Source organism: Gopherus flavomarginatus, chromosome 1 (genome assembly GCF_025201925.1).
Source record: "Gopherus flavomarginatus isolate rGopFla2 chromosome 1, rGopFla2.mat.asm, whole genome shotgun sequence".
Classification (NCBI taxonomy): Eukaryota; Metazoa; Chordata; order Testudines; family Testudinidae; genus Gopherus; species Gopherus flavomarginatus.
Genome location: NC_066617.1, coordinates 258,913,630 through 258,940,477, shown reverse-complemented (window position 1 = coordinate 258,940,477; position 26,848 = coordinate 258,913,630). Strand labels below are relative to the sequence as shown.

Below are 26,848 nucleotides of genomic sequence, written 5' to 3'. Positions count from 1 at the left end.
TACAATACCCATGTGCTGAAGTGAAAACAAAGATTGACAGAGCCAGAAGAGTACCCAGAAGTGACCTACTACAGGACAGGCCCAACATAGAAAATAACAGAATGCCACTAGCCATTACCTTCATCCCCCAACTAAAACCTCTCCAGCGCATCCTCAAAGATCTACAACCTATCCTGAAAGACGATCCCTCACTCTCACAGACCTTGGGAGACAGGCCTGTCCTTGCTTACAGACAACCCCCCAACCTGAAACAAATACTCACCAGCAACCACACACCACAGAACAAAGACACTAACCCAGGAACCTATCCTTGCAAGAAAGCCCGATGCCAACTCTGTCCACATATCTATTCAAGTGACACCATCATAGGACCTAACCACATCAGCTGTGCCATCAGGGGCTCATTCACCTGCACATCTACCAATGTGATATATGCCATCATGTGCCAGCAATGCCTCTCTGCCGTGTACATTGGCCAAACCAGACAGTCTCTACGCAAAAGAATAAATGGACACAAACTTGGCATCAGGAATCATAACATTCAAACACCAGTAGGAGAACACTTCAACCTCTCTAACCACTCAGTAACAGATTTAAAGGTGGCAATTTTGCAACAGAAAATGTTCAAAAACAGACTCCAACTAGAAACTGCTGAACTTGAATTAATATGCAAACTAGATACCATCAATTTAGGCTTAAATAGAGACAGGGAATGGCTGAGCCATTACACACATTGAATCTATTTCCCCATGTTAAGTATCCTCACACCTTCTTGTTAAACTGTCTTAAATGGGCCATCTTGATTATCACTACAAAAGTTTTTTTTTCTCCTGCTGACAATAGCGCATATTAATTAGCCTCTTAGAGTTGGTTGGGCAACTCCCACCTTTTTATGTTCTCTGTATGTATATCTATCTCCTCACCATAAGTTCCATTCTATGCATCCGATGAAGTGGGCCCACAAAAGTTTATGCTCAAATACATTTGTTAGTCTCTAAGGTGCCACAAGTACTCCTATTCTTTTTGCAGATATAGACTAACATATCTGCTACTCTGAAACATGCCAATTTAGTGACTGTTTGGAAATCTGAATTGAAACTGAAACATTAATACACACTTTAAAAGCATATACAGTGTATGATAAAATATGTGTATCTGAAAGTATAATAAATTTGAAAAGTATGAACATAGACTAGATTCCTTATACAGCTGTTCTTTTTTATTATGTCAGTGCATTCATTTCGGTGATGTTGGCCAACCTAATAATTTCAAATGATGATTTGTAAGCAAAGTCTAAATGAGTTCTCCCTGACAGCTAGTGATGAGCTAGGGGCTGGGGCAAAAGGTTTCAGGACGAGATTGTATTTACATTCACACCTTATCTACTTAGGTATCCAGCAAACAGAGCTGTGTTGCCCAAGTGATAGATTTTGGCTGGGGTTGGGTTATAAATCACTTGAATGTGGGGTGTGGGAGTGGGGTTGGGAATGAAATGTTCTTATTGTATGAGTAAAGAGCAGTAGAACTGTACTTAGCCTGTGCTGACTGAGGGCATCAAGAGAGACGGTAGGGACTTGTCCCTCTCCACTGTTTAAAGACAGAGCTGATTAGGCTCCAGAGAGAGTCTTTTGTTCTGTTAAATGACCACTGCAGCTGAAATCACTGATAATCAGGTCTAAGTGCTTAGTCCTGTTGTGGGGACAGTGTTCCTGTGGGTACAGTGTTTTTGTGTAAAAGACAGCCCAGACTGCACTAGCAGCGAGGTTTCCCTCAGCTGAAATCTCTGAGAGCTGGTGGAACCTCAAGAGACCAACTCGCAGAGGTCACAGTGGCAGGTGGCAGCAGAAGGTGACTGTGCAGGGCCATTAGCAACAGAGTGGTGGAGTGAACGGTGGCACAACAAACAGAAACGGCCAGAGCGAACAGTGAGCAGCTGGAGGAACGAGCAAGGTGCCTTCTTGCCCCCCACCTGGAGGTGAACTCATGTGAAAGCACCTCTGACAGCTTAAATAAGGGGCACGTTAAATAAAAATTTGTTTGTTGGACTATATTTTAGTGACTTTGCTCCAGAATGCTAGATTTGTGACTGGGAATGAAAACTTATATAAATATGTTTCCTAGTAGGCCAAGATTTTTAAAATGCATTATTTGCCAAGGTTGTCATCTCACATTGTTGCTAGCTTGAGAAGTCATTATGTTGGGGAGTTTCTGTACTAAACATTTTTATTATAATTAATTTTTACATAAGAATGGTCATATGGATCAGACCAATGGTCCATATAGCCCAGTATCCTGTCTTCCAACAGTGGTCAAGGCCAGGTGCTCCAGAGGGAATGAACAGAACAGGGAATCATCAAGTGATCCATCCCCTATTGCCCATTCCCAGCTTCTGGCAAACAGGCTAGGAACACTCAGAGCAGGGTATTGCATCCCTCCCCATCCTGGCTAATAGCCACTGATGGACCTATTCTCCAGGAATTTATCTAGTTCTTTTTTTATTCCTGTTATAGTTTTGGTCTTCACAGCATTCCCTGGCAAAGAGTTCCATGGGTTGACTCCATGTTGTGTGAAGAAGTACTTCCTTTAGATTTTTAAAACCTGCTGCCTATTAATTTCATTGGGTGACTGCTAGTTCTTGTTATGTGAAGGATTAAATAACATTTCCTTATTCACTTTCTTCACACCAGTCAAGATTTTATAGACCTCTAGCATATCCTCCCTTAGTTCTCTCTTTTCTAAGCTGAAAATTCCCAGTAATTTTAAATTTCTCCTCCTGTTTCATACCCCTTATCATTTTAGTTACCCATCTCTGTACCTTTTCCATTTCCAATATATCTTTTTTGGGATAGGGTGACCAGATCTGCACACAGTATTCAAGGTGTACACAGACCATGGATTTATATAGAGGCAATATGATATTTTCTGTCTTATTATCTATCCCTTTCTTTAAAAAACAAAGGTTTAAGAGTAGCAGCCGCGTTAGTCTGTATCCGCAAAAAGAACAGGAGTACTTGTGGCACCTTAGAGACTAACAAATTTATTTGAGCATAAGCTTTCGTGGGCTACATCTGATGAAGTGGACTGGAGCCCACAAAAGCTTATGCTCAAATAAATTTGTTAGTCTCTAAGGTGCCACAAGTACTCCTGTTCTTTTTAAAAAAGCAAACAGAATGCTGGGAATCATTGACTGCCGCTGCACATTGAGTAGATGATTTCAGAGAACTATCCACAATGACTCCAACATCTTTCCTGAGTGTTAATAGCTAATTCAGACTCCTTCATTTTGTATGTATAGTTGAGATTGTTGTCCAACGTGCATTACTTTGCATTTATCAACATTGAATTTCATCTGCCATTTTTGTTGCCCAATCGCCCAGTTTTGTGAAATCCCTTTGTAACACTTTGCAGTCTGCCTGGGACTTAACTACCTTGAATAGTTTTGTATCACCTGCAGAATTTTGCCACCTCACTGTTTAACATACTCATAAATGATCTGGAAAAATGGGTAAACAGTAATAGTCCCACTACCAACCCCTCAGGGATACCACTATTTATCTCTGTCCATTCTGAAAACTGGTAATTTATTCCTACCCTTTGTAGGAATGTAATGTATTCCTACCCAGTTACTGATCCATGAGAGGACTGCCCTCTTATCCCATGATGGCTTACTTTTCAAAAGTCAATTTAAATTATATGCATTCAAAAAAAATTATGTTTTATATATTTTTATAGAAATCTAGACCTGTTATATGTTTTGGTGTAACTTGATTATCCTTATGTTAAATTTGCATTATCCTAACAAAACATTTACTTTAATAATATTTCTTTTATATATCTCATTGGCCCTGACACCCCCCCTGTAAATTCAAACACCCCTCCTAATTTCAATTCCTGGGGAAACCACTGGGACTCAGAGGCAGGTAACAAATCACAGGTGAGAGGGAATCACAAGGGGGGCCACCCAAATGGGTGGGAAGGAATGAAAAGCAAGGGGAAGAGGGCCTACAAAACAGGATGATAGAGTACTGTGGGGGAGGGGGAAAAGAATCATACAAGTCAGGGAAGGAGCAGCAAACTGTAAAGGGGAAAACCATGTTGGGGGGAGGAAAAGGGCAAACCACAAGGGGGAACCATGCAAGAGTGAGGGGGGAAGGGGAGGCAGCAAATTGCAAAGGGGGAATAACTTAAGATGGGGGGCAGTGAATCGTAAGAGGGGACTGGTGAGCAGGCTCTGTGTTGAGTGACTCCCTCCCACACCCAGTATATACTTATCTGATTTTAAAAGTTTTGTGCAGGTCACTTTTAAGGGAGAGTCTTTCCCACCCTGGTGCTAGAGGTGAAACAAGTGGAAGCATGGATGGAGTACAGAATCATTCTTACATATTTACAGAGAAGGTGCAAACAGCAGCTGGGAAAGGGGTCCACACATCATGTCTTATTCCCCTCTTCTCAGGAGGCTCTTTTACTGTTCCTGAGACATCCACTGTTCTCACTCCTTCAATAGTCTTCCTAGTTAAAAAAAAAAAATGAGCATCTTGGTTCTCTCCTCATACCCTCCTCATTTCATTATGACCAAGAATGGCTCCCATGGCAAAGGGGCAGCACATGCTACTGTATTATTCTAGTCAGGTTTCTATATCAGACCCATCTCCCTAGTATTCGAGTGCTGCCTTAGCACCAGCTTTAATAGTGTTCACCCTAACCTTGATGCTACTGGCACTTGATTAAATTTTCTACCTTGCTCCAAGACTGCTTCAGTGACAAAGAGAAACAATCTGGTTTACTTATTAAAATCATCGAGCTCCATATTCCCATTTCCCATTTAAAAAAGCAAGGTGTCTGCCACCCCTCATTAGTGCACTCTCGTATCAATTATTAAAATTGTAGTATAACATGTCCTCATGATTTAAGGCTAGACATATGTGAGATCAATAAAAAAAAAGAGATAGGGGCCTAGAACTGCTCCCTAAGGAGTATAGGTGGTGTGCTGGAAAGAATACCATTGGAAATCAAGATCTGTGAGCGGGTATAGAATTGAGGCAAAAGGAGTTGATGCTAGGAAGTTTATTTTGAAGTTCACAGCCTGGAACTGAGACAGTTATTTGGTCAACTACATTGCACCGTAATGATTCCATCACTGCAGTTAAACATTGAAGGAGGATTTCTAAACTTTTTGAAATCTGAGATTGCCCAGCTAAGCAAAAAGAACAGAATTTTCTTTTAAGCTTAAATACTAAAAAAACTCATTTTTGTTATATCTTTGTAATCTGCTGAATGACTGAATAAGAATGCAAGGATCTAACAAATAATCTGAACTGTAAAAACATAAGATTTCCAAACCAGAAAAGAGACGAAAACCATACACCAAACAATTTGTTATTGTTTCTGATGCATTATATTGAAAGTCTATTTATTCTTTTTCCATTACCACAAAATTTACAGATGTACAGCTTACTTAGCAGCAAGACTCTCATGAGGTGCATTGCATGAGTGAATGCCTGCAGGCTTGTTCTCCTTAACATGACGTGATAAATCACATTGATTTAGAACTATCAAGTACAAACTCCATGATTCATTTAAGATATTCTAACAAGTCAAACCAAACAAATTGGCACCAACTTTAAAAAAAATATACAGGGTGTCTAGGCACTAATACCGTACACAGTGAACAACCTGACGACAGATTTCTGTATAATTTTTCTATTATAAACAGGTCAGCCTAGATGTTACCAATATACTGGTTTACCTAAATGCCAAGTCATAGCCAGCCCCCTTTGAATAAGTTTGAATAAAGGACAAAAGCAATCAGTAAAGTAATTATGTGAAAGCAAGATATTTGTATTTAATATGGCTCTGGCTTAACAGCCAAGGGGCATTGTTCTGTGCTATTACGTAAGAGGATCTAGGCTAAATTCCAGACACAACTTCATAGGTGCAGAAGACCAGTAGCAACACCGAAGTGGGGTACTCCACCTAAACAATAATTGCACCCTACTGGCCAGCTCATTTCACAAACTGCACTGTGGGACTCCTGTCCAGTCTTCCTTACATGGACTCTGTTTTCCAGAAAGAGCCCTAACAGAAGTAAGGCTTAAAAGTGAGCGGATAAAGGTGTGTGTGTCCAGGGAAACTGAAGATCCTCTAGAGCACTGAGCACCTCCTTCCTCTCAGAGTCAGAAGGGTAAAAGCAGACAAGCCCAACCTGGCTGCAAGATTCAGCTGAATGATAACCTCAATATTTTAAAAATGTTTTCCCTTAGTAAAAATGAATTTTATACAGTACATGAATTTAAAAAAAGGTGAAGGGGTGTCAATTAGATTGATTCTAGCAAGTGTTCAGCATGACCAAATGTTTCACAAGCTCTGCTGTAATGGAAGCTATCCAGTTGCCTATAATAGAACTATAGATTAAGCAATTCATGCTTAGTTTGTAACGTACATAACTATATTTCAGGTCACAGTTGTCTGATAAAGGACTATGCTATTGCATTTGGTGGGATAAATATAGTTGAGGATATCAGAAAGCGTTAAACATTTCACATCTAATGGCGACAGAGTATTCACCTATTTGGTTTTGTAGAAACAGTGCAATCCTTTTTGCTTTTCTTGCTTTAGCTGCATTTGATTTCTGCAGAATAATTTAAATTATGCATACAAATGTATTTCTAAGCAGAGGCTTCAGAGGTTAGTTAAAGTAAAATAGTGTTATTTCTTAGTTACTATAAATAATATATAGTAATTGCCCATAGAGATAGGAGAAATTTTTTTAAGGACTGAGATACTGACATCTAGTGGATAAACTGTCAAGCAAGATGTGTTTACAAATGCTCAATATGGGTAAAACTAGATTAAGAATAATAAAAAAAATTGCCAATGGCTTATTTAGAACATGTCTGCTATGGAACTTATTACAGGAAATTTCAGGATTCAGACAAATACAAATACAGATTCCCATCCCCACTTTTTACCAGCATACACAATATAAATTCATACAAGTGGAAGAAACAATGGAAGTAATATTTCCCTTGTCAACATGATATTTATGGAGAGATGCTGTATTATTGGAGGTTGTCTTCACATATTAGAAGTCAAGTACTTATTAAAAAGTCAAAATGTTAAGAGTTTTTCTTTTTTAATATGACGAGGCTTGCATATCTTCATGACTGATGAAGAAAAATGGTACAACAGGTTATGAAATGTTTACATTATTGATATATAATATGATCTAAATATTAAAATCAATAAATTACTTAGCTCAGAAGATTAGCTAATGCCTTTAAAGGTCTTGTGCCAATTCAGCTCTGACTAAAGGAAAGATCAATCATAGTTGTAAGTAATTAACAGCTCTTTGCTTTAACAAAAACTTTTACGATGACGAAACACTCAGCAGGATGAGGTAGTGTTTACAAGAGCCCTGTATGTTAACATAGTATGTTGAATACTTTCCAATGAAACCTCTCTCATATGCACTTTTTGTGCTTATGGATAGGGAAGACACTAGAGAAAGATAAGATAAATCTCTTGTGCTAACCCACAGCAGTCACTGCGGAAAGGTACAGATCATGGGAAAACAGAGATGATTGACCAAACTGAGACTTGGTATAAACAGATGCAACTCTACTGAAGTCAATGGTATTGCATGCACTTATACCATAAGGAGAGGTTAGTCACCCTCTGGAGTAACTATGGTTCTTTGAGACATGCTTCCTGATGGGTGCTCCATTTCAGGTGCTCATGCTCCTCTTGAGCCCTGGATCAGACATTTTCTATTAGCAGGGTCTGTTCAGCCTATGAATGTGTCCTGTGTATCCTTGCACCTCGCACTGAGGCTATGTAGGGCTGTGTGAATGAACCACCCTCAGTTCCTTCTCCATCCAAATGTCCCACAGAGAACAGTCCAAAGCAGAGGGGAAGGAGGGAAGGTAGTGGAGCACACACAGCAACACATCTCAAAGAACCACAGTTACTGCACAGGATGAGTAACCTCTTCTTCTTCGAGTAGTGTCCCTGTGGGTACTACACTTTCTGTGGAGATACTAGCTGGGAGTCACCTGAAGCAGAGAGCTTCATAATTGAGTCCAGAACTGAAGACAGGACCACATTACCAAGTGCTGCATCTGAACTGGAGGCATGGAATAAGGCTTAGCATTGTATGTACTAAATGTATGTACTGAAGATACTGGAATGTTTTTGAGCAATGCCTTGGATGTTGTGATCTGGCAGAATGTGCTGTCACCAGCTGCACCATAACAAGCGACAATACACCCAGAGATCCACCTCGACAATTTCTTGGCAGAAGTCACGGACCCTTTGGATTTGTCCGCAATGAAAACAAACAGTCTAGGTGACTTCTGAAATTGATTGGTCCTATCTAGATAGAAGGGCATTGGCATCCTAATCTCTAAGGTATGAAAAGAAGTCTTCTGTTGAGACTTATGTGGTTTTGGAAAAAGCCAGAAGATAACTGGACTGGTTAAGATGAAATTCTGATAGTACCTTAGGAAAGAATTTAGGGTATGGGTATAAAGAGACCTTGTCCTTGAAAACTCCATAAAGTATGAGGGGGAGGTCTGCCATCAAGGCCCCAATTTCTCTGACCATACGGGCCAACATGATAGCTACTAAACAGGCAGTCCTCCATGGATAAGTAAAGCAAAGAGCAGGCTGTCCTTGGTTCGAATGGAGGTCTTGAAAGACATCTAAGTACAAAGTTGAAGTTCCCAATTGGAGTGGGGTCCCTAACTTGGGAAAGAATTTCCCCAAAACCTTAATAAATCTAAAGACACAGGATGAGCAAATACAGAAAATCCTTCTACTGGAGGATGAAAAGCTGATATTGCAGCCAAATTAACCTTAAATAGAGCTAACTGATAAGTTTGATTTCTTTAAGTCAACAGGTAGTCCAGAATAGCTGAAAGCCACAAGGATACAGACACGAGTCAGTGGCACTGACGCCAATGGTTGACTCTATTCCACTTCTGCAGGTTAATAATTTGGGTTGACTCCTTTCTACTATTCAGTAACATTTATTGTAGTTCCACAAAACAGGTAGATTCTAATTAAACCAAAGATTACGGAACCGTGCCCTGAAATGGAAGATCCTTAGGTTGGGATGAAGTAAATGATCCTTGCCTGGGGAGAGGAGATGAGGAATGATAAGAAGTTTGGTTGCTGTGTGGATGCACAGCTGAAGCAGGTATGGATACCAAGTTTGTCTCGGCCTCAATGGTACTATAAGGATAACACGGATGTGATCATGTCTGATCCTGTTCATTAGTCTCTGTATTTGCAGTGTTGAAGGAAATGCATAGACTAGATCCTTCATGCAAAATAGAAGAAAGGTGTCTTCCAGAGACTGATAGCGTAGACTCCCTCTTGAGAAAAATAGACTAAAATACTTCTTGTTCCTGGTGGCAGCAAAGAGGTCCACACCTGGTAGTTCCCAATTCTAGAATATATGGTTGTGGAAGTAGAGAAAAGGATAAAGGGAACTTCAACCTAGATAGCTTGATTTCTAGGAATAAAGTAAGAGTCAGGCTAACACTAGCTCTAATAATGCATGATTTCAGGCAGGGCCTGGGCAAGTGGAAAGCGAGTGGAACAAAAAACTTTAAGAGATACTGTTTTTCGACCTTGTGTTAGATAAGAATGAAAAGGGGGGTGGGGGAGGGATAGCTCAGTGGTTTGAGCATTGGCCTGCTAAACCCAGGGTTGTGAGCTCAGTCCTTGAGGGGGTCACTTAGGGATCTGGGGCAAACATCAGTACTTGGTCCTGCTAGTGAAGGCAGGGGGTTGGACTTGATGACCTTTCGAGGTCTCTTCCAGTTCTAGGAGATTGGTATATCTCCAATTTTTTTTAAAATACAGACTGTAGCAGAAACTGCTGAGAAAAGTAAGATATCAGAAGGAATATGTATAAACAGGATGCAGTTGTTGATCATTATTGTCTGTAACAAAAGGTACAAATGCTTACCCCTAACTGTTTATCTAACGGAGACCTGCCTAGGGAGGGGAATCCCTGCCCATGTGTACTCTCCCATGCAATTGCGATTGCTTGTAATAAAGCTTCCTCTGGCTTGTTGCTGCAAACACAGAGTGAGGACATTGTTTTCTTCCACATTTTGGTGCTGTGACTCGGATGGCAACGCCTAACTGAGACAGCGACAACTACTACTACTGTCCATTCCTCTTCGAACCCCAAGGCTCCAATCATGAGGTAAGAGACCTTTTGAAATCTCTACTGGGGTATCGGAGGAGGACTGCCCATGCGGCTGTCTGTCCCTTTGGGGCTTACGCCATCCAAATTTATTGTTTTTGCAACAAGATCAGATGCAGAGCGGTTCTGAGGACTTTGTTGCCGCTCTTGCTGAGGGCATCGGCAGTGGTGTTCTGAACTCCAGGGAGGTAAATGGCTGAAATTTGGATCTGTTGTCACAATTATTGTTGGAGTTGGGTGAACAATAGGAATGCCTACATAGAAGCTGAGTTGATCTTTTCAGCAGTCTAGGGAGTTCTTTACATGAAGAGGGACTGTGACCTGCTTGTCCAAACTGTTTCTGGTTGGTGAATAGATTGTTCTGAGCCAGCCCTAGGAGCAGAAGTGTCGTAGTCTTGCATGACTGGTCATGCAGGCACAAGCTACCATATAACCCAGAAGCTGTAGACAGTTTCTTTCTGAGGATTAAAGTCTCCCTTCAATGGTCCTGATTAGATGTAATGAAGTTAAGAATCTTTCCATGGGAGGGTATGCCATGGCTGCAATTGATTTCAAATACACTGTATGAACTGTATTCTCTGTACAGGGATCAGAGTGGATTTTCTTACATTGAGCTGAAGACCTAATTCCAGGAAAAGAGAAAGTGATGTCCAAGCAGATAACAGTACTACTTTGTAAGCCTGATGCTTGAGCAGCCAGTTGTTGAGGTAGGGAAGACTAAAATCACTTCTTGATGAAGATAAACAGCCACTATCACGAGGACCTTTGAAAACACCCTTTGGATCAAGGAAAGGCCAGAGGGAAATTTTCTTTATTGAAAATGTTCCTGGCCTATAGTAAAATGTAGATATTTTCTGTTAAATGGGTGTATCACTATATGGAAGTTGGTTTTCATCCCTGGACCTAAAAGATACCTATTGCCTGCCTCTGATATAGGGATTATTGCTGCCAGAGTCACCATTCTGAACTTATGAGACTTTACAAATTTGTTTAGTAGTCTTAGATCCAAAAATTGATCTCCACCCTCCATCCTTCTTTGGCACAAGGAAATATCTCAAATAGAATCCCCTACTCCTGTGAAGAGCTGATCACAAGATGACTATGAGCAACCAATGTGAAAAGCTAATGCGGTTTTAGGATGCATCAGGCAAGGTATTTCCAGGAAAGGTAAGGAGGTGTTAGTACCGTTATACAAGGCACTGGTGAGACCTCACCTGGAATACTGTGTGCAGTTCTGATATCCCATGTTTAAGAAGGATGAATTCAAACTGGAACAGGTACAGAGAAGGGCTACTAGGATGATCCGAGGAATGGAAAACCTATCTTATGAAAGTAGACTCAAAGAGCTTGGCTTGTTTTAGCCTAACCAAAAGAAGGTTGAGGGGCGATATGATTGCTCTTTATAAATATATCAGAGGGATAAATATTAGGGAGAGAGAGGAATTATTTAAGCTTAGTACCAATGTGGACAGAAGAACAAATGGATATAAATTGGACACTAGGAAGTTTAGACTTGAAATTAGATGAAGGTTTCTAACCATTAGTGGAGTGAAGTTCTCAAACAGCCTACCAAGGGGAGTAGTGGAGGCAAAAGATATATCTGGCTTCAAGACTAAGCTTGATAAGTTTATGGAGGGGATGGTATGATGGGATAGCCTAATTCTTGCAATTAATTTGGCAATTGATCTTTGATTATCAGCAGGTAAGTATGCCCAGTGGTCTGTGATGGGATGTTAGATGGGATGGGATCTGAGTTACTACAGAGAATTCTTTCCTGGGTGCTGGCTGGTGAGTCTTGCCCATATGTTCAGGGTTTAACTGATTGCCATATTTGAGGTTGGGAAGGAATTTTCCTCCAGGGCAGATTGGCAGAGCCCCTGGAGGTTTTTTGCCTTCATCTGCAGCATTGGTCACGGGTCACTTGCTGGAGGATTCTCTGCAGCTTGAGGTCTTCAAAGTACAATTTGAGGACTTCAGTAACTCAGACATAGGTTAGGGGGTTGTTACAGGAGTGGGTGGGTGAGATTCTGTGGCCTGCATTGTGCAGGAGGTCAGCCTAGACGATCATAATGGTCCCTTCTGACCTTAAAGTCTATGAGACTGGCTCTATTGCTCCTAATTGAAGGAGACAATCTATTTCTTGCCTCAGTAAAGGCTTGTGAGAGGGAGGGATGGATAAAAAATGGACAGTGTAGCCTGATGTTATGACCTTTATGACCCACTTGTCTGTAGCGATCCATGCTGGAAAGGGAAAAGCAGTCTTCAAAAGGGGGGAGATGGGCAAAGGGTTGCAAGCTGCTGAATCAGAGGTGTGGGAGGATTCAAACCCTTGACTGACTTGTCAAAATTGTTGTTTCAATGATGACTTGGAACTTTTGGAAGAAGGAGGAGTAGCCGCCTTTTTTCTCTGGAACTTATGTCTCTTCCTGGGGGGTTTGGTGGATCTGTGAAATCCAATTGAGATGGGCAAGATCTCTGGGCTGTTTGTGACCTACTAAATCTTCTTTCATCAGAATAGATATCTATATATATTCATCCAGAGATCTTAAAACAGCCATGGAGTATTTCAATGTGTGAAGAGACTTGTCTGTGGTTTCTGCAAACAGCTTTCAACCATCAAAGGGGAGGCATTCAACAGTGTTCTGAACCTCTCAAGAAACCCTGAGAGTTGGAGCCCTGTGCATAACTACAACCGCATGACGCCCGGTGCATGACTACAACCGCAGAGATGGAGCTGGCATTGGTGTATGTAGCATCCAAGAATACTTGAGGAGAAGTTCTAGCTAATAACTGACCCTCCGCAATGATGGCATGAAATTGTTCCATCTCTTCCTGTGGAAAATCAATAAAAAGACTGTAAATTTATTACAGTTTGTGAAATTATTTGTCCATGACTGCCTGACAGTTTGCGATCTGAAACTGCAGAGTTGAGGAAGAATAGGACTTCCATCCAAAGATGTCTAAAAGCTTCTGCCCTAGTCATATGGGGTAGACTGAGTAGTATTGCTTACCCAACTCATTCACCACCAGAGAATTAGGTGGAAGATGAGAGAATAAACATTCAAAATCCTTTTATCCACTCCTTTGCAAGTCAGCGGAATGTTAGCAGATGTTTGCCAAACTGTCTTTGCTGGGTCCAGGAATGCTTCATTAATGGGTAGCACAACTCCAGTGAGTGTTGCAAATTGCAAAATGTCAAGCAATTTGTGTTGCAAAACCATGACCTCTTTGAGTGGTATTTGAAGAGTGCTGGCTACTCACTTTATGAGGTCCTGAAATTGCAGGAAATCATCAACCATGGATGGTGGTGGAGGTATGACTGCCACATCTGAAGTGAGTATAGGAGTGAGGGGTGGCTTCTTCATCTGCCCTAGCCTCCTGTTCTTCAAATGTTTCCTTGTGTTGGGGAGTAGAGAATTGAACATTTCTAACCTTCTAATGTGTCAGAGATGGTTATCTGTCAAGTTGCTATCAGTACTCATTCCAGGGATCCCAGTATGGCCAAAGGGGGGAACCAAATGGGAGATGGTTGGTCCCACAACCCTTGGTGTCAAGCATGAGGATCTTCCCTATGGGAGTCAAAGAACAGATTTCTATATGGATGTGCAATAGAACCCTGCATGAGACTGAAAAAAGTCTTCCTCCTCCTTGAGTATCCTCCAACGGGGGAGCACAAGTGGAAAAGGGTGGAGAGTCCAGCAGTACCAGAGAGCGATGGTAGTCCAGAGACTGGGGTCTTGATACCAAGAAGCATTTAGTATCCATGAGCAGTGGAGATTCTTGTCCATCATCCATTGATAAGTCCTTTGAGTATCTGAATTCATGTGGTACCATGTGATTGGTACTGCCATGGCAGTGTGCTTGGCAATCGAAGCAGATAGTACTATAGATTTTGAGCATACCAATGTAGGGACTAGTGGTGTGTCACACTTGAGTTGTGTGATACTGAGGGTTCCAACTGGGGAGGTGCCAACAATAAAGCCATGCTCAAGGTTAATGGGCTAGAGAAGTGCTTATCCTTGTCCTCCTTGTCCCCTGTAGTCAGTACCAGGGCTCTATCAGAGTTGTGTTTCTCCTTAGAACTCTGGGACTCTTTGGACTCACTGGTACTGGAGGAGTCTTTCATCTCTAAGGTATGGAGCCAAGAGGTTGAGGCTTCTGATACCATGGACTTACTGGGGGACCAAGTTCTTTTTGAGAGCAGTCTCATGATGGGAGCCAGTGCTCCTCTTCTTGGGAGACTTCACTGCGGCCTCACAAGTCTTGCCCTTTCTAGGGGAGATCTGTGCCAAGGTCAAAGGGGCACTGGATCGGTCCGGAGATAGATGTCCAAAGCAGGGATATCCTGACATGACTTTCTAAAGCAGGTCAAAGGGACCGCTCTATCAGCAGCAGCCTCAGCTGGTTCTTCCTTGCCCTGGATTTAAGGGCCAGGCAGAAGTCATACTTCTGGGAGACATGCGACTCTCCCAAGTGGTGGACTTAGAGTGGCTGCACCTGACTGGGAGATGTTTGAATCCTGTAGAGCTAGGTAAACCATGCCAGGAGAGAAAAGCTTCCCAGAGGGAGGGAGGGGCACAAAAGTTAATCCTCATGCTACTTATCTATTAACAACTATTTAATGCTAACACTAAACTATAAACAAGCAGTTAGCTGAGGCACGCTCCAGGCAGACACACTAGGGGTCTATCTCAGGCCAAGGTGGAACTGAAAACGAACTGAGGGTGGTTCGCCTGCACAACCCTATACAGCCTTGGTGTGAGGTTTAAAGACGTATAGTATACTTGTGTGGGCCAAACGAACATAGCTAAGGGAAAATCTCCAATCAAGGGTTTAAGGAGCATTCACACTTGAAGTGGAGCACCCACAGGGACACTATTCAAAGATTACCTGATTGACAAAATACACCTCTACCTCGATATAACGCTGTCCTTGGGAGCCAAAAAAATCTTACCGTGTTATAGATGAAACTGCGTCATATCGAAATTGCTTTGATCCAACTGAGTGCGCAGCCCTGCCCCCCTGGAGCACTGCTTTACCATGTTATATCCGAATTCATGTTATATCGGGTCGCGTTATACCAAGGTAGAGGTGTATTTAGAACAAGAAGCAGCAAGAGGCTTCATAATGCAGAGGAAAAAAAATCAACCCCCTGCCAAAGGTTTTCATGAAGGGGAGTTAAGAGATATTGTCCATATTGTGGTTGTGTCTCTTTATTTTCCCCCTTCCTTTTTGAGGTTGAGATCATATCAGGAACTGCATGCACAGAACACTGCATTTACACGGAACACAGCTCTTTTACGGTAAATTGAAGGCTATTAAAATCCTCAAATATGACCAATTCATTATTTACAAAGAAGTAAATGGAAAATGTAAAGTTGAAGAAAAATTGAATTATGTTTATCAATTAATTATAAAAATGTGTCTTTGGTTGTTTAAGAGTCTATTTAAAAAAAAGTAAAAAATGACTAATCAACACTGTAAATAATCATATTCAAACCAGTCTTCGAGTCAAAACAATGTAGAGCAGTCCTTGTGCAGCAATGATATTGACAGCAAACATAACCACACACACATCAGGTGAACACTGTGATGAAGAAGTTAATCTTACAAAGGGAAAAAAAAACAGACATGGTCTGTACATGTTTGAGAGCTTAAAAATATAAATCTAGAATCCTGGCACCAAGAAAAAAGTGTCAGTAAGTGTTTTGTTACAAGTTTATATTACGGCAGATACTTACACAGAGCTGACTTGTATAAAAAATACAACATACTACATAAGTTTTATTTAGGGATTTAATTTATATACCACAAATACTGCTTTTAATATAAGTACAATATAATACAGTTTTAATTATGCAACTGCTGGTGTTCATCTTGGATCATGAACTCAGTGGCATGCCGTACTGTCAAAACTTTAAAATGGCCTCTAGTTAAACTTCCCCAAAGTATAAAATCATGCAAAATCTACATCCTATATGATACAACCAGCACAATAATTGAAGCCAATATCCTATGAACAGCCTGGGCTATCTTGAGTTTCTTCTTGCTGTGTCCAAGAGTCAGCCATCATTTTCTTTAGGCGGAAAGGAGCTATTTCAAGTTTTGTCAGTGGCATTGAAACCAGTGACTGTGTGCACAGTTATTGGCGAAAACATCTTCATTACCTGATAGAGTTCAGACTGCAAACTTAGTCCATTTGGAAGTGTCTGTGGTTAGGAGGTTTTACGCTTTACTCCTGTGACTACTGGTCGTGCATATTCTACAAAATCATCTATGAGAACAGGCCATGCTCCTAAAGAGAAGTCAAACAATGTAAAAAGTCATAAAACTTAAAATAAATCTATTTAGTCTTTAAAAACAAGGGATATCAACTTCACAGCATGATCGATCTTAGTCATTGAACTGGATATAACAAGGTGATGGTATGGACAATCTTTCACAAAGAAAACATGCCTAGCTAATAAAAGAAAACATTAAAGCATGTTCTCTCTGAGCTATACTGTGAGCGAAAACTATTTGCATGTTGTATCATAATTCATATTATGAGATGTTTATAATAAACTTGAGCTGAAAGCAAGATTATGGTACTCCTGTTAGAGACATTCATATAATGGGAACTATTCACATACATAAAGATACTCAACATATGTACGTGTTTGTAGATTTGGGGCCACAGTATAATATATGTAGTGAGAATACAAAAATGCAGATTTGTCCTTAATATTTTTTACTAGAAGGTTTAGTTTTTATTATTAGATATTTACATAGATTATGAACTAACAAATACTGTCATAAACTTAATTTTCACTTCCAGACTTCTATACGCTATTAAAAAGCTATTTTGTGTAGATATTTTTCTAAGTTTAGTAGCCTTCATTTAAAGCTAATAAGGATTTTTGTATGAGAATACACATTATTATTATGGCTTCTGTAACATAACATGTTAGATAGCACGTACAGTACCAATGCAGTTAAGGACTGCTTACTTTCATCTGCATATTAAAGCAAAATCCTGTTCAGCCTACTTACAGGCAACATTCTTGGCAATAAATATGATCTAGTATATTTGCAGCTCTGTTCCCGAAAGTATACATTTTAAAACATGGGGTATAAGTTGTGTTTTGGAGTTTATTCACAGTATTATTTCAATTTTGCTAAATTCAATTTTTTAAAAGACATATTAATTACCTTCTTCATCATAGTTTGACATATCATCTGCAATCATATTTCCAAAGTCTAACAGAAGATTCCAAGTATCTTTTGGGATTGATCTTTTATGGTGTTCCTATGTAATATGGAAAGAAAGTATTGTTTAAGATACAGGCTATTTTCAAATTCTGCAGTTGCATTAAATTAATATTTTACTAAAAAAAATCTTACAGTGTTATATACTAACACCATCCTGTAGAATCCTCTTTACTAACATTGAAAGCTTTCTAAGAAAACTACAAAATAAAATATTTCTAAAAAAGGTAACTGTATAGAGCACATTTAATAGTACTGATTTATTTCTCCTGATCTACTCCCAGCACTTTATTATTAATTATTATTATTTTAAGAACAGTGACTGTTAGGATCAAGCACTGAGACAAGCAACCAGCCAAAGTTCAGATCCTTGCTCCCCATTTGCAGTCTCAGTTGCTTCAGCAGGACATCAGATTGTATTAAAAGCTGCAAGATCAGCTCCACTTCTGGCCAGCAGGGGGAAAATAGTGTCACCAGATGACATGAGGAATCAAAAAACTGGTGTGTGGGTGGGTACAGAGAGTACAGGCTGAGACAGGCATTAGGTTGCTGGAGAGAGGCCAGAGACTGTGGGTGAAAACAGTCAATGGCAAAAGGGAAAAACCCAGTCATAGGTGGGCAGCAGGCTGGATATATCACCAAAAAACATAGGGAGGTCCTATAAAGGAACCAAAAAAAATGCTACCCCTTTCCACTGCCTCACACAACTTTTAATGGAGTAGTAGCAGCAGCAGAGAAATATCTATAACAAATATGTTTAAAAAACAAGAGTATTCTTTGGGTTTTGCACTGGGACTCATAGATCAGAGCTCCTCAAGATTTAAGCCAGCAGCCCCCAAATTTTTGAAGGCCGTGCCCTCCCTTACCCTTATTAATGCCCCCTCCCCCAGAGCCAGGCATGGCTGGGAGGGGGACGCAGACAGGGGTAAGGGGGCCAACAGAGGGGCCAGGGACCGAGCTGCAGCTCTGCTCCCGCCCCCAGCCTCGGCCCCAGGTGGGAACAGAGCCGCGGCCAGGGGCTAAGGCTGGGGAGGGAGCAAAGCCACTGCCAGATCCACAGCCAGGCCCCCAGCCGGGTGCGGAGCTGGACCATGGCTGGGGATGGGACTGGAACAGAGTCGTGGGTGGGAGGGGGTGGCACTCCCTTCCTGCCCCGGGGGTCTGGCCTGGATCCGTCGTGTGCCCCTCCTCCCCGAAAGACCCGCCGTGCCCCCTAGGTGGGCAGGCCCCACACTTTGGGACTTCTGATTTAAGCATACAGTTGATTAACAAGGACACTAACTCTTTTGGTTCATAAACTAACAGATTATTTGATTAAAACTTGTATTTGCTATGACAAAATAATTACTTGCATCATTACCGAGAACATCCTCCTGCTACATTACTTCTGGGGAAACTGAAAATAATTCAATAAACTATCTATGTGCAGATAAGGCCCCACACTGGCGAGCCTGTGGACCTAATTGGCCTGGCCCCGCTACACCTGCAGGGGAGAGGAGAGACCTAGCTCAGTTCAGGGCTGCTCAGGAAGGAGAGCAGTGTTCTACTTCTGATGTAAGAGAAGCCTGAGCTAGCTTGCCATCTGGACAAGACCTGCTAGAAGGGATGACTAGACCTTGGGGGATCAGCTGAAGCGAGACTATTTGAAGTTAAATCCAGGATAGAAGGGCAGGGTCCCATCAAAGATTCGTCAGACAACCCTGTTTGGAACTGTGGTTTTCCATTCTGTATAGGACTGAAGTGTGCTTTGGGCAGAGGGCCTAAGTACCATGACCTTGCAAGAAACAGTGACCTACCAGATGAGACCTGCCCAGTTGAGGAATGAGCGGATGCCACGGAGAAAACCTGGTCACAATCTGTTACACACAAAAAACTACATTAAAAGAACATTATCAAGGTTGCATGGTCAAGCACTGCAAAAGGTTAGGAAGTGCCAGAATTAAAGGTTGCCTGTGCAATCTTAATTCAGGCTTTTTGTGCATATATAGTCTTTAATTACATGAGCATATACTAATCTGTCCCCACAAGATCCTTGCCTCATTCAGTGTATAGAATGGACTATGCTTAATGAGCAGCTATTCAATATTTTGTTTTTTTTTCCTTTTTCAAAGGGTGGTTCCATGCTTTGTTTACTGCACATTAGTCAAACCCTGCTTTGAAGACAGAATTATAAACTTCCTCATGGGCTTTTCTGTGGTGTTCAACATATTAGAAGTAACTATCTTCAAAACTTCCCTATGAGATGATGGGGTATTATCCCCAATTTACAGATGGGGGTTTAGGCACAGAGAATAAGGTCAAAAGTGGCCACTAATTTTGGGTGGCTAATTTGAGACATTACTGTTTTTGAAGTTGCCTACCTGCAAGGATATACTGGGTCTACTTTTATAATCAGAGACAAGGAGTGAATGTATTGCAAAACTATATTTATTCAAGAGAAATGTTTTCCAAGATAGGACCTGATTTTTCAGAGTACTTAGTATTATACAGCACTATACAGCACTCATATGTTCAAAGCAAGGTTCCCACTGGCTTCAGCGGCATCTGGGAGTGCTCAGCACTTCGGCAAATCAGACCCATTGGTCTTGAGACAGGCATTCAGAAAATGAGTAACACACAATTAAAGACCACCTGTGAAAAGTGATTTAAGTGACTTGCCCAGTGTCACATAGGAACTATGCAGCAGAGGCAGGGATAGAATCCAGTTATTCCTGGCAGCATTCAACTGCCTTAACCACAAGATCATTCTTTCTCTTACTACCATCCTCTGCCTCATTCACTACACACACCTTCCAGCTGCTGCAACAAATGAAGGAGGCTCCTACAGACAACAGCCTCTTTAACTACACAGTACTAATTCATCCACAGAGCAGGTCCACCCCATGCATTGAATGAGGCAGGGGTCCTGTGGAAAAAATAGCATGTATTCATGTAATTAAAGACTATCATAATGCATATGCATGAAATGACCAAATTAAGGTTGCTTATGTAACCTTAATTCTGGCTTTTACTAACTTTTGAATGTTTGACTTTACAGCCTTAATGTTCTTTTAATGTAGGTGTCTTTGTGTGATTTCCTAGCTTTAAACAGGGAGAGTATTCTCTAGTGCAGTGGCTCTTGACCTTTCCAGAGTACTGCTGCCCTTTCAGGAGTTTGATTTGTCTTGCGTACCCCCAAGTTTCACCTCACTTAAAAACTACTTGCTCACAAAATCAGACATAAAAATACAAAAGTGTCACAGCACACTGTTACTGACAAATTGCTTACGTTCTCATTTTTACCATATAATTACAAAATAAATCAACTGGAATATAAATATTGTACTTACGTTTCAGTGTATAGTATATAGAGCAGTATAAACAAGTCATTGTCTGCATGAAATTTTAGTTTGTATGGACTTCGCTAGTGCTTTTTATGTAGCCTGTTGTAAAACTAGGCAAATATCTAGATGAATTGATTTACCCACTTGAAAACCTTTGTGTACCCCTGGTTGAGAACCACTGATCATGTGGGCACTGACTCTTCCGTCTGCTCTCAAGCTTGACCTATTCTGACCTGTCCCTTCCAATCTATCCCAGTTGTCTCTATTCCCCACCCTGGCTCCTCATTCTAGTCCTATTTTCTTTACTTAGCCAGTCCTAGTCTCCACCCCTCAAACGTCTCATCCAAGTCTCTTTGTCGAGCCAGTCAGTTCAGATAGAATTTTCAGTTGGTAGCCTAAAACCTCAAGCAAATCTAGTGAGCATTTGTAAATTGCAGTTTTTCAAATAAACTTGTTGGAAAGGTCTATTACTTGGGCAAATGTGGGTGGATTTTCTTGGGAATAGCAAAAGTCATACCTCTGACACAAAGGCCACCCTCCTGCCAAATTTAAAGTCCCTACTGCACAGCGTGGGGTTACTAGAGCTTCTCAAAGAATGAGAATGAAAGAAACATGGGGAACACATTTTTCACTAGCCTGGTTCTCAGAAATGGCTGAACTATTTTGGCTGAAATTTTCCAAAACAATTCAACCTGAGGCAGATAACCAGCAAGGAAAATTTCAGCCCAAACAGATGAAGTTCAGTAATGTTATAAGCAACTGAAAACAGGGTTTTATAATGGCAAGCATTAAGCAAACAATAATAGATGGTACCAGCCCCACCTATACTACTGCTCCTAGAAGCAGGAATCTGAACAGACATCTCTCAGAGCATATTTAAAGGACATGACAAAATGGAGAAAGCTACATATTTTAACCTTTTGTTAGCTTAAATGTGCCTATTAGAGTTTGACTTTTTTAAAACCAGTTTTCAGAAGCAGTCACAATGCAAAATCTTAGGACAAATTTTGTCAAGTAGGTCTACAAAATCCTCACTTTCGGATAATGAATAAACCTCTGCTGTCCCACAGCTGTATTCAAAGTATACTTGTGTGAAAATATTTACATTTTAAAACACATACTTGGGTTTCACTAAGACCATAGACAGCGGTGCTTTTGAAATTACCGGTTTCCTTGGGTAAACTGTAAAAAGTCTATTTGTTCAGAGAAAAGATGTTAATAAATTGCAAAAGAAGAAGTTGCCTTGTACAGTAATGATGGTTCTTCAAGATGGGCGCCCCTATTGGTGCTCCACTGTACATGTGGCTGTGTTCCTGCGCTGTTGATCGGAGAACTTTGGTAGCAGTCCGTTCCATCAGCACATGTGCTGCTCCCTGCCTGCCACAAGTTTAGCCAGTGTGCGCAGGCAATCCTTCCTCAGTTCCTTCTCTACCGCACAGTCAACTAGAACTCTGAAGCAGAGTCCTGGAGCACCCACAGAGATATAATGTTATTGCACAAGGTGAGTAAACGTCTCTTCTTCTTTGAGTAGTGTCCCTATGTGTGCTCCACTGTAGGTGACTCCCGAGCAGTGCCCACCACTGGAGGCTGGGACTTTGGAGCTGAGTCTGATATAGATGATAGTACTGTGGCGCTGAATTTGGCATCTGCAGCCGAATCCCCCAGGATGGCACAGTATTCTGCAAAGGTATGTTCAGATGCCCAAGTAGATGCCCTGCAGATTTCTGATATAGGGATACCCTTGGAGAAAGATGCTGGAGGAGGAGATCGACCTCCTAGGATGAGTGCATATTGAAGATGGGGGTGTTACATTACACAATTCGTAACAGAGTTTAATACAGCTTGAGATACACTTGGAGAGTCTCAGCTGAAATCACTGTACCTTTTGACCTATTTGCAATGGAGAGGAAGAGTCTCTGAGATTTTCTGAAGACTCTTGTCCTGTCCAAATAGAAGGCCAAGGCTCTCCTCACATCAAGCGTATGGAGGATGGCTTCACTATTATCCTGATGAGCTTTGGAATAAAAGGCTGGAAGGTGAATAAAATGATTGAAGTGAAATGTGGAAGTCAGCTTGGGAATGAACTTCGGGTGTGGTTTAAGTACGACCTTGTCAGGGAAGAACACAGTAAAAGAGGGATGCGCCATCAGAACCACTATTTCCCCAGTCCTCCTTGCAAGGGTGATGGCAATGAGGAATTCGGTCTTCATGGAAAGGTGAGTTAATTAACAAGTGGCCACAGGTTCAAATGGTGGCCTTGTCAGACCTTTTAATATTAGGTTGAGATCCCACGGAGGCGTGGGAAGCCTGGGTGGTGGGAAGAGGTGAGAAAGCTCTTTGTAGTTGGATGTGAGGAAATTGAGTATCCTTCTGCCTGCTGATGGAAGGTTGCAACTGCTGCTAGATGACCTTTCAGTGAACTGATAAGAGTCTTGATTTCTTGACAGTCGACAGGTAGTCTAGGATCACCACAGGATGGATGTATTAGGAATGATAACTTTGGGCTGGAACCAGATTTGGAATCTCTTCCATTTTTGTAGATAGGTATGGCAAGTAGCTCCTTTCCTACTATGCAACAACACCTCCTGTACCACCTCAGAGCGTCTCTATCTCTATGCGCTGGAACCATGAAAGAGCCATGTTCTGAACCATCAAATCCGCACGTAGGATGAAAAATGCACCTCTCATTCTGGAACAGAAGGTAAGAAGTGATTGGAAGAGTCATTAGTGGACATAGTGCCAGCTGTGACAGGTAAGGGTACCACATCTGTTTGGGCCAGGTGGGAGCAATCAGTATGATGTTCACACATTCTATTTTCACTGTCAACAGGACTTTCACTATTAGAGGGAATGGGGGAAGGCATAAAGAAGGGAGGGAGGAGGGCATCTCCCATGGAGTGTTGTCCAATCCCCAGTCTGGAACAGCACTGTGGTCATTTCTTGTTCTGGTAAGTAGTGAACAGCTTTAACATCAATGTGCCCCATCGTTGGAATAGATTTAGTGGTATTCCACAACGTATTTCCCATTTGTGGTCATATGGGAATTTGCGGCTGAGACTGTCCCCCATCGTATTGTATATTCCCAGTAAGTAGGCTGCTGATATTAAGATATTGTGGGAGATGCACCAGTTTCATAGTTTTAGTGCTTCTACACACAGGGAATGAGACCTGGCACCTCCCTGATGGTTTATGTAATATACAAAAACCTGTAGGAGAACACCTCAATAGCAGATTTAAAGGTAGCCATCCTGCAGCAAAAAAACTTCAGGACCAGACGTCAAAAGGAAACTGCTGAGCTCCAGTTCATCTGCAAATTTGACATCATCAGCTCAGGATTAAACTAAGACAGTGAATGGCTAGCCAACTGTAAAAGCAGTTTCTGCTCCCTTGCTTTTCACACCTCAACTGCTAGAAGAGGGCGTCATCCTCCCTGATTGAACTAACCTCGTTATCTCCAGCCTGTTTCTTGCTTGCATATATATACCTGCCCCTGGAAATTTCCACTGCATGAATCCAACAAAGTGGGTATTCACCCACGAAAGCTCATGCTCCAGTACATCTATTAGTCTATAAAGTGCCACAGTACTCTTTGCTGCTTATGCAATACATACAGGCCATATTGTCTGTCATGACTCTTGTGTGCGTATCTTTGATCAGTGGGAGGAAGTGAGCTCACACACTTCTGACCTCTCTGAGTTCGAGTAGGTTGAGGTGGAGGCATCTCTCGGCTGAAGACTATTTGCCCTGTATTGTGAGACCATTGAGATGCGCACTCCATCCTATGAGGGATGCACTGGTGGTCAGAAGCAGAGCCAGGGAAGACTGAACAAGTGGGATTCCTATACAGATGTTCACTGGGTCCCTCCACCGTTCCAAGGATTGCTTGCCCCTGGTGGGCATCGATAGCAATTTGCTTACGCTGTCTCCGTTCAGCCTGTAAACCAAACCAACCCATTCTTGGAGGCATCTCATACATAGTCTGTCACGAGCGATAATCTATGTGCCCATGGCCATGTGTCCCAGGAGTTGGAGGCACTGTCTGGCTGAAATATGAGGACTGAATTGTACTGTCTCTATCAACAAGGAGAGACTAGGAATTTTTAATGTGGGAGGAGCACCTTTGCCTGAATGGAGCTGAGGTCGGCTCCTATGAATTCTAGCCTCTGTTCTGCTGTTAATGTCAATTTTTGTTCATTGATCTGTAGGCCCAGATTCTGAAACAGATCCAGTGTGGTCTGAGTGACTTGCTAGGCCCTTACGAAGGACTCTGCCCGGAGAAGGCAATCGTACATGTAAGGATAAACCATGATGCTTTGAGAGCATAAGTGGGCCGCCACCGAGAGGACCTTGGAGAATACTCTGGGGACCGAGGAGAGGCCAAAAGGGAGTTCTCTGTATTGGTAGTGGTTTTGGTCCAGCATGAGGTAATGTCTGTGGCTCGGTATAACTGCAATGTGAAAATAAGCATCTTGGAGGTCGAGGGCTGAGAACTAGTCTCCTTTTCCTACCACTGGAATGATCTTGAACTTCTGAGCCCTAATAAACTTGTTGAGCGCTCTGAGGTCCAATATAGGTCTTCAACATCCTTTTTTCTTCAGTATCAGGAAGTAATGAGAATAGAAACCTCTGTCCTTTAGATGTGCAGGCACTGGTTCTATGGCTCATATGCTGAGGAGGTGGTTTACCTCCTAAGCACCAGGCTCTCATGAGAAGGGTCCCTGAAGAGGGACTGGGAAAAGTGTTTGGGAGGGGGCAGAAATGGACGGAGTATCCATCTCAGATGATCTCCAACACCCGTTTGTCAGAGGTTACCTATTCCCAGATGCTGCCAAACGGGGCAAGACTATCTCTGAAAGGATGGGTGGGGTTTCCTAGTGTGAAATGAGGTGAGTGTTCTCCAGGTACCTCGACTACCCTGTCAAAAGGGTCTCTTTGAGGTAGAGGGCTAAAAGGAAGTTTGCTGAGATCCCGATGTCTTTCATCTGGAGAACCTGGGCTTTTTCCTCTCAGGTTCATACAATCTCTGGGTATACTGAGATGGAAACTGGGATGAGTACTGAGCGGAGTATGGTGAGTAAGGTTTGAATGGTGGCTGAGTCCTGTGCCTTCTTTTGTACCCAGGTGTATAGATACCAAGGATCAAAGAGTGTGGAGAGAGGCAACAGTCTTTTCAGCAAATAATTTCATCCCCTCAAAGGGGAGGTCCTCCACCATCGTTTGGACCTCCTTGAGGAAGCCGAACAGATGAAGCCAGGAGGCCCATCTCATCACAGTGGCAGCTGAAACAGATCATGCTGCTGTGTCAGCTGCACCAAGTGCAGACTGGAGTGATCGTTTTGCCACCAGCTCGTGTTCATTAACCAAGGCTTTAAATTAGTCCTCAAGAGAATTGGGGAGCTGTTCAATAAAAGAATTAAGCTTCACGTAGTTCTGATAGTCGTGTTTAGCCCACAAGGCTTGATAGTTCAGCACTATGAATTGGAGGGTGGCCGAGGAGGCCTTCCTGCCACCCAGTGATAAGCGGTGGACTTAAAAGTGGTGTTGGCGGCTTTTAGAGTTAATCACATCCAAAATGATTGAATTGGGAGGCAGGTGTGAGAACAGGAATTCCATGTCCTTTGCTGGCACACATCTTGTCCGCCCTCTTATAAGTTGGTGGGATGGACGCGGGGGTCTGCCACATCACCCTGGCGGGATCCAGTAGAGCCTTATTAATAGGGAGGGCCACTCTGGAGGAGGTGGAGAAATGTAGAATGTCCACCAGTTTGTGTTGTGACTCAGATACCTCTTGTAAAGATATGTGGAGTGCCTCTGCCATCCTCTGTGCCCAAGCCCTAGAACAGTTTAACGTAATCCTCCATATATGGCGGAGGAGGCATCACCATCTTGTCTGGTGATAATGACAAGAAGTGGGCTGGAGAAAAGACTTCCTTCTCAACTTCAGCTCCGGTTCCTCTCTTGCCTGCTCAGGGAGTTCAGAGGTCCTTGAGGCAATGGCTGAAGGAGGGTACTTCCTTGGCTGTGGGTAGGCCACACTAGCAGCGATGGAGGCCTGTTGCCT

At 42.1% G+C, this 26,848-nt stretch overlaps 1 protein-coding gene across 5 annotated transcripts in view; it reads right to left on the bottom strand.

The window, feature by feature from the left end:
• Nucleotides 1-16,304: 16,304 nt before the first annotated feature.
• The window catches only part of DCUN1D2 (defective in cullin neddylation 1 domain containing 2), a 58,411-nt gene continuing 47,867 nt past the window's right edge, over nucleotides 16,305-26,848 (bottom strand). For 4 of the 5 annotated variants that reach the window (XM_050951345.1, XM_050951354.1, XM_050951374.1 and 1 more), the window contains exons 6-7: nucleotides 17,408-17,504; nucleotides 16,305-16,511 (exon numbers count right to left, since the gene is read on the bottom strand). In XM_050951345.1, the coding sequence (XP_050807302.1) occupies nucleotides 16,432-16,511; nucleotides 17,408-17,504 (177 nt within the window). In that variant the 3' untranslated portion in view covers nucleotides 16,305-16,431. Of the gene's footprint in view, nucleotides 16,512-17,407; nucleotides 17,505-18,657; nucleotides 19,321-26,848 lie in introns of those variants that run through there. The other variant, XM_050951382.1, reaches the window with a different exon arrangement.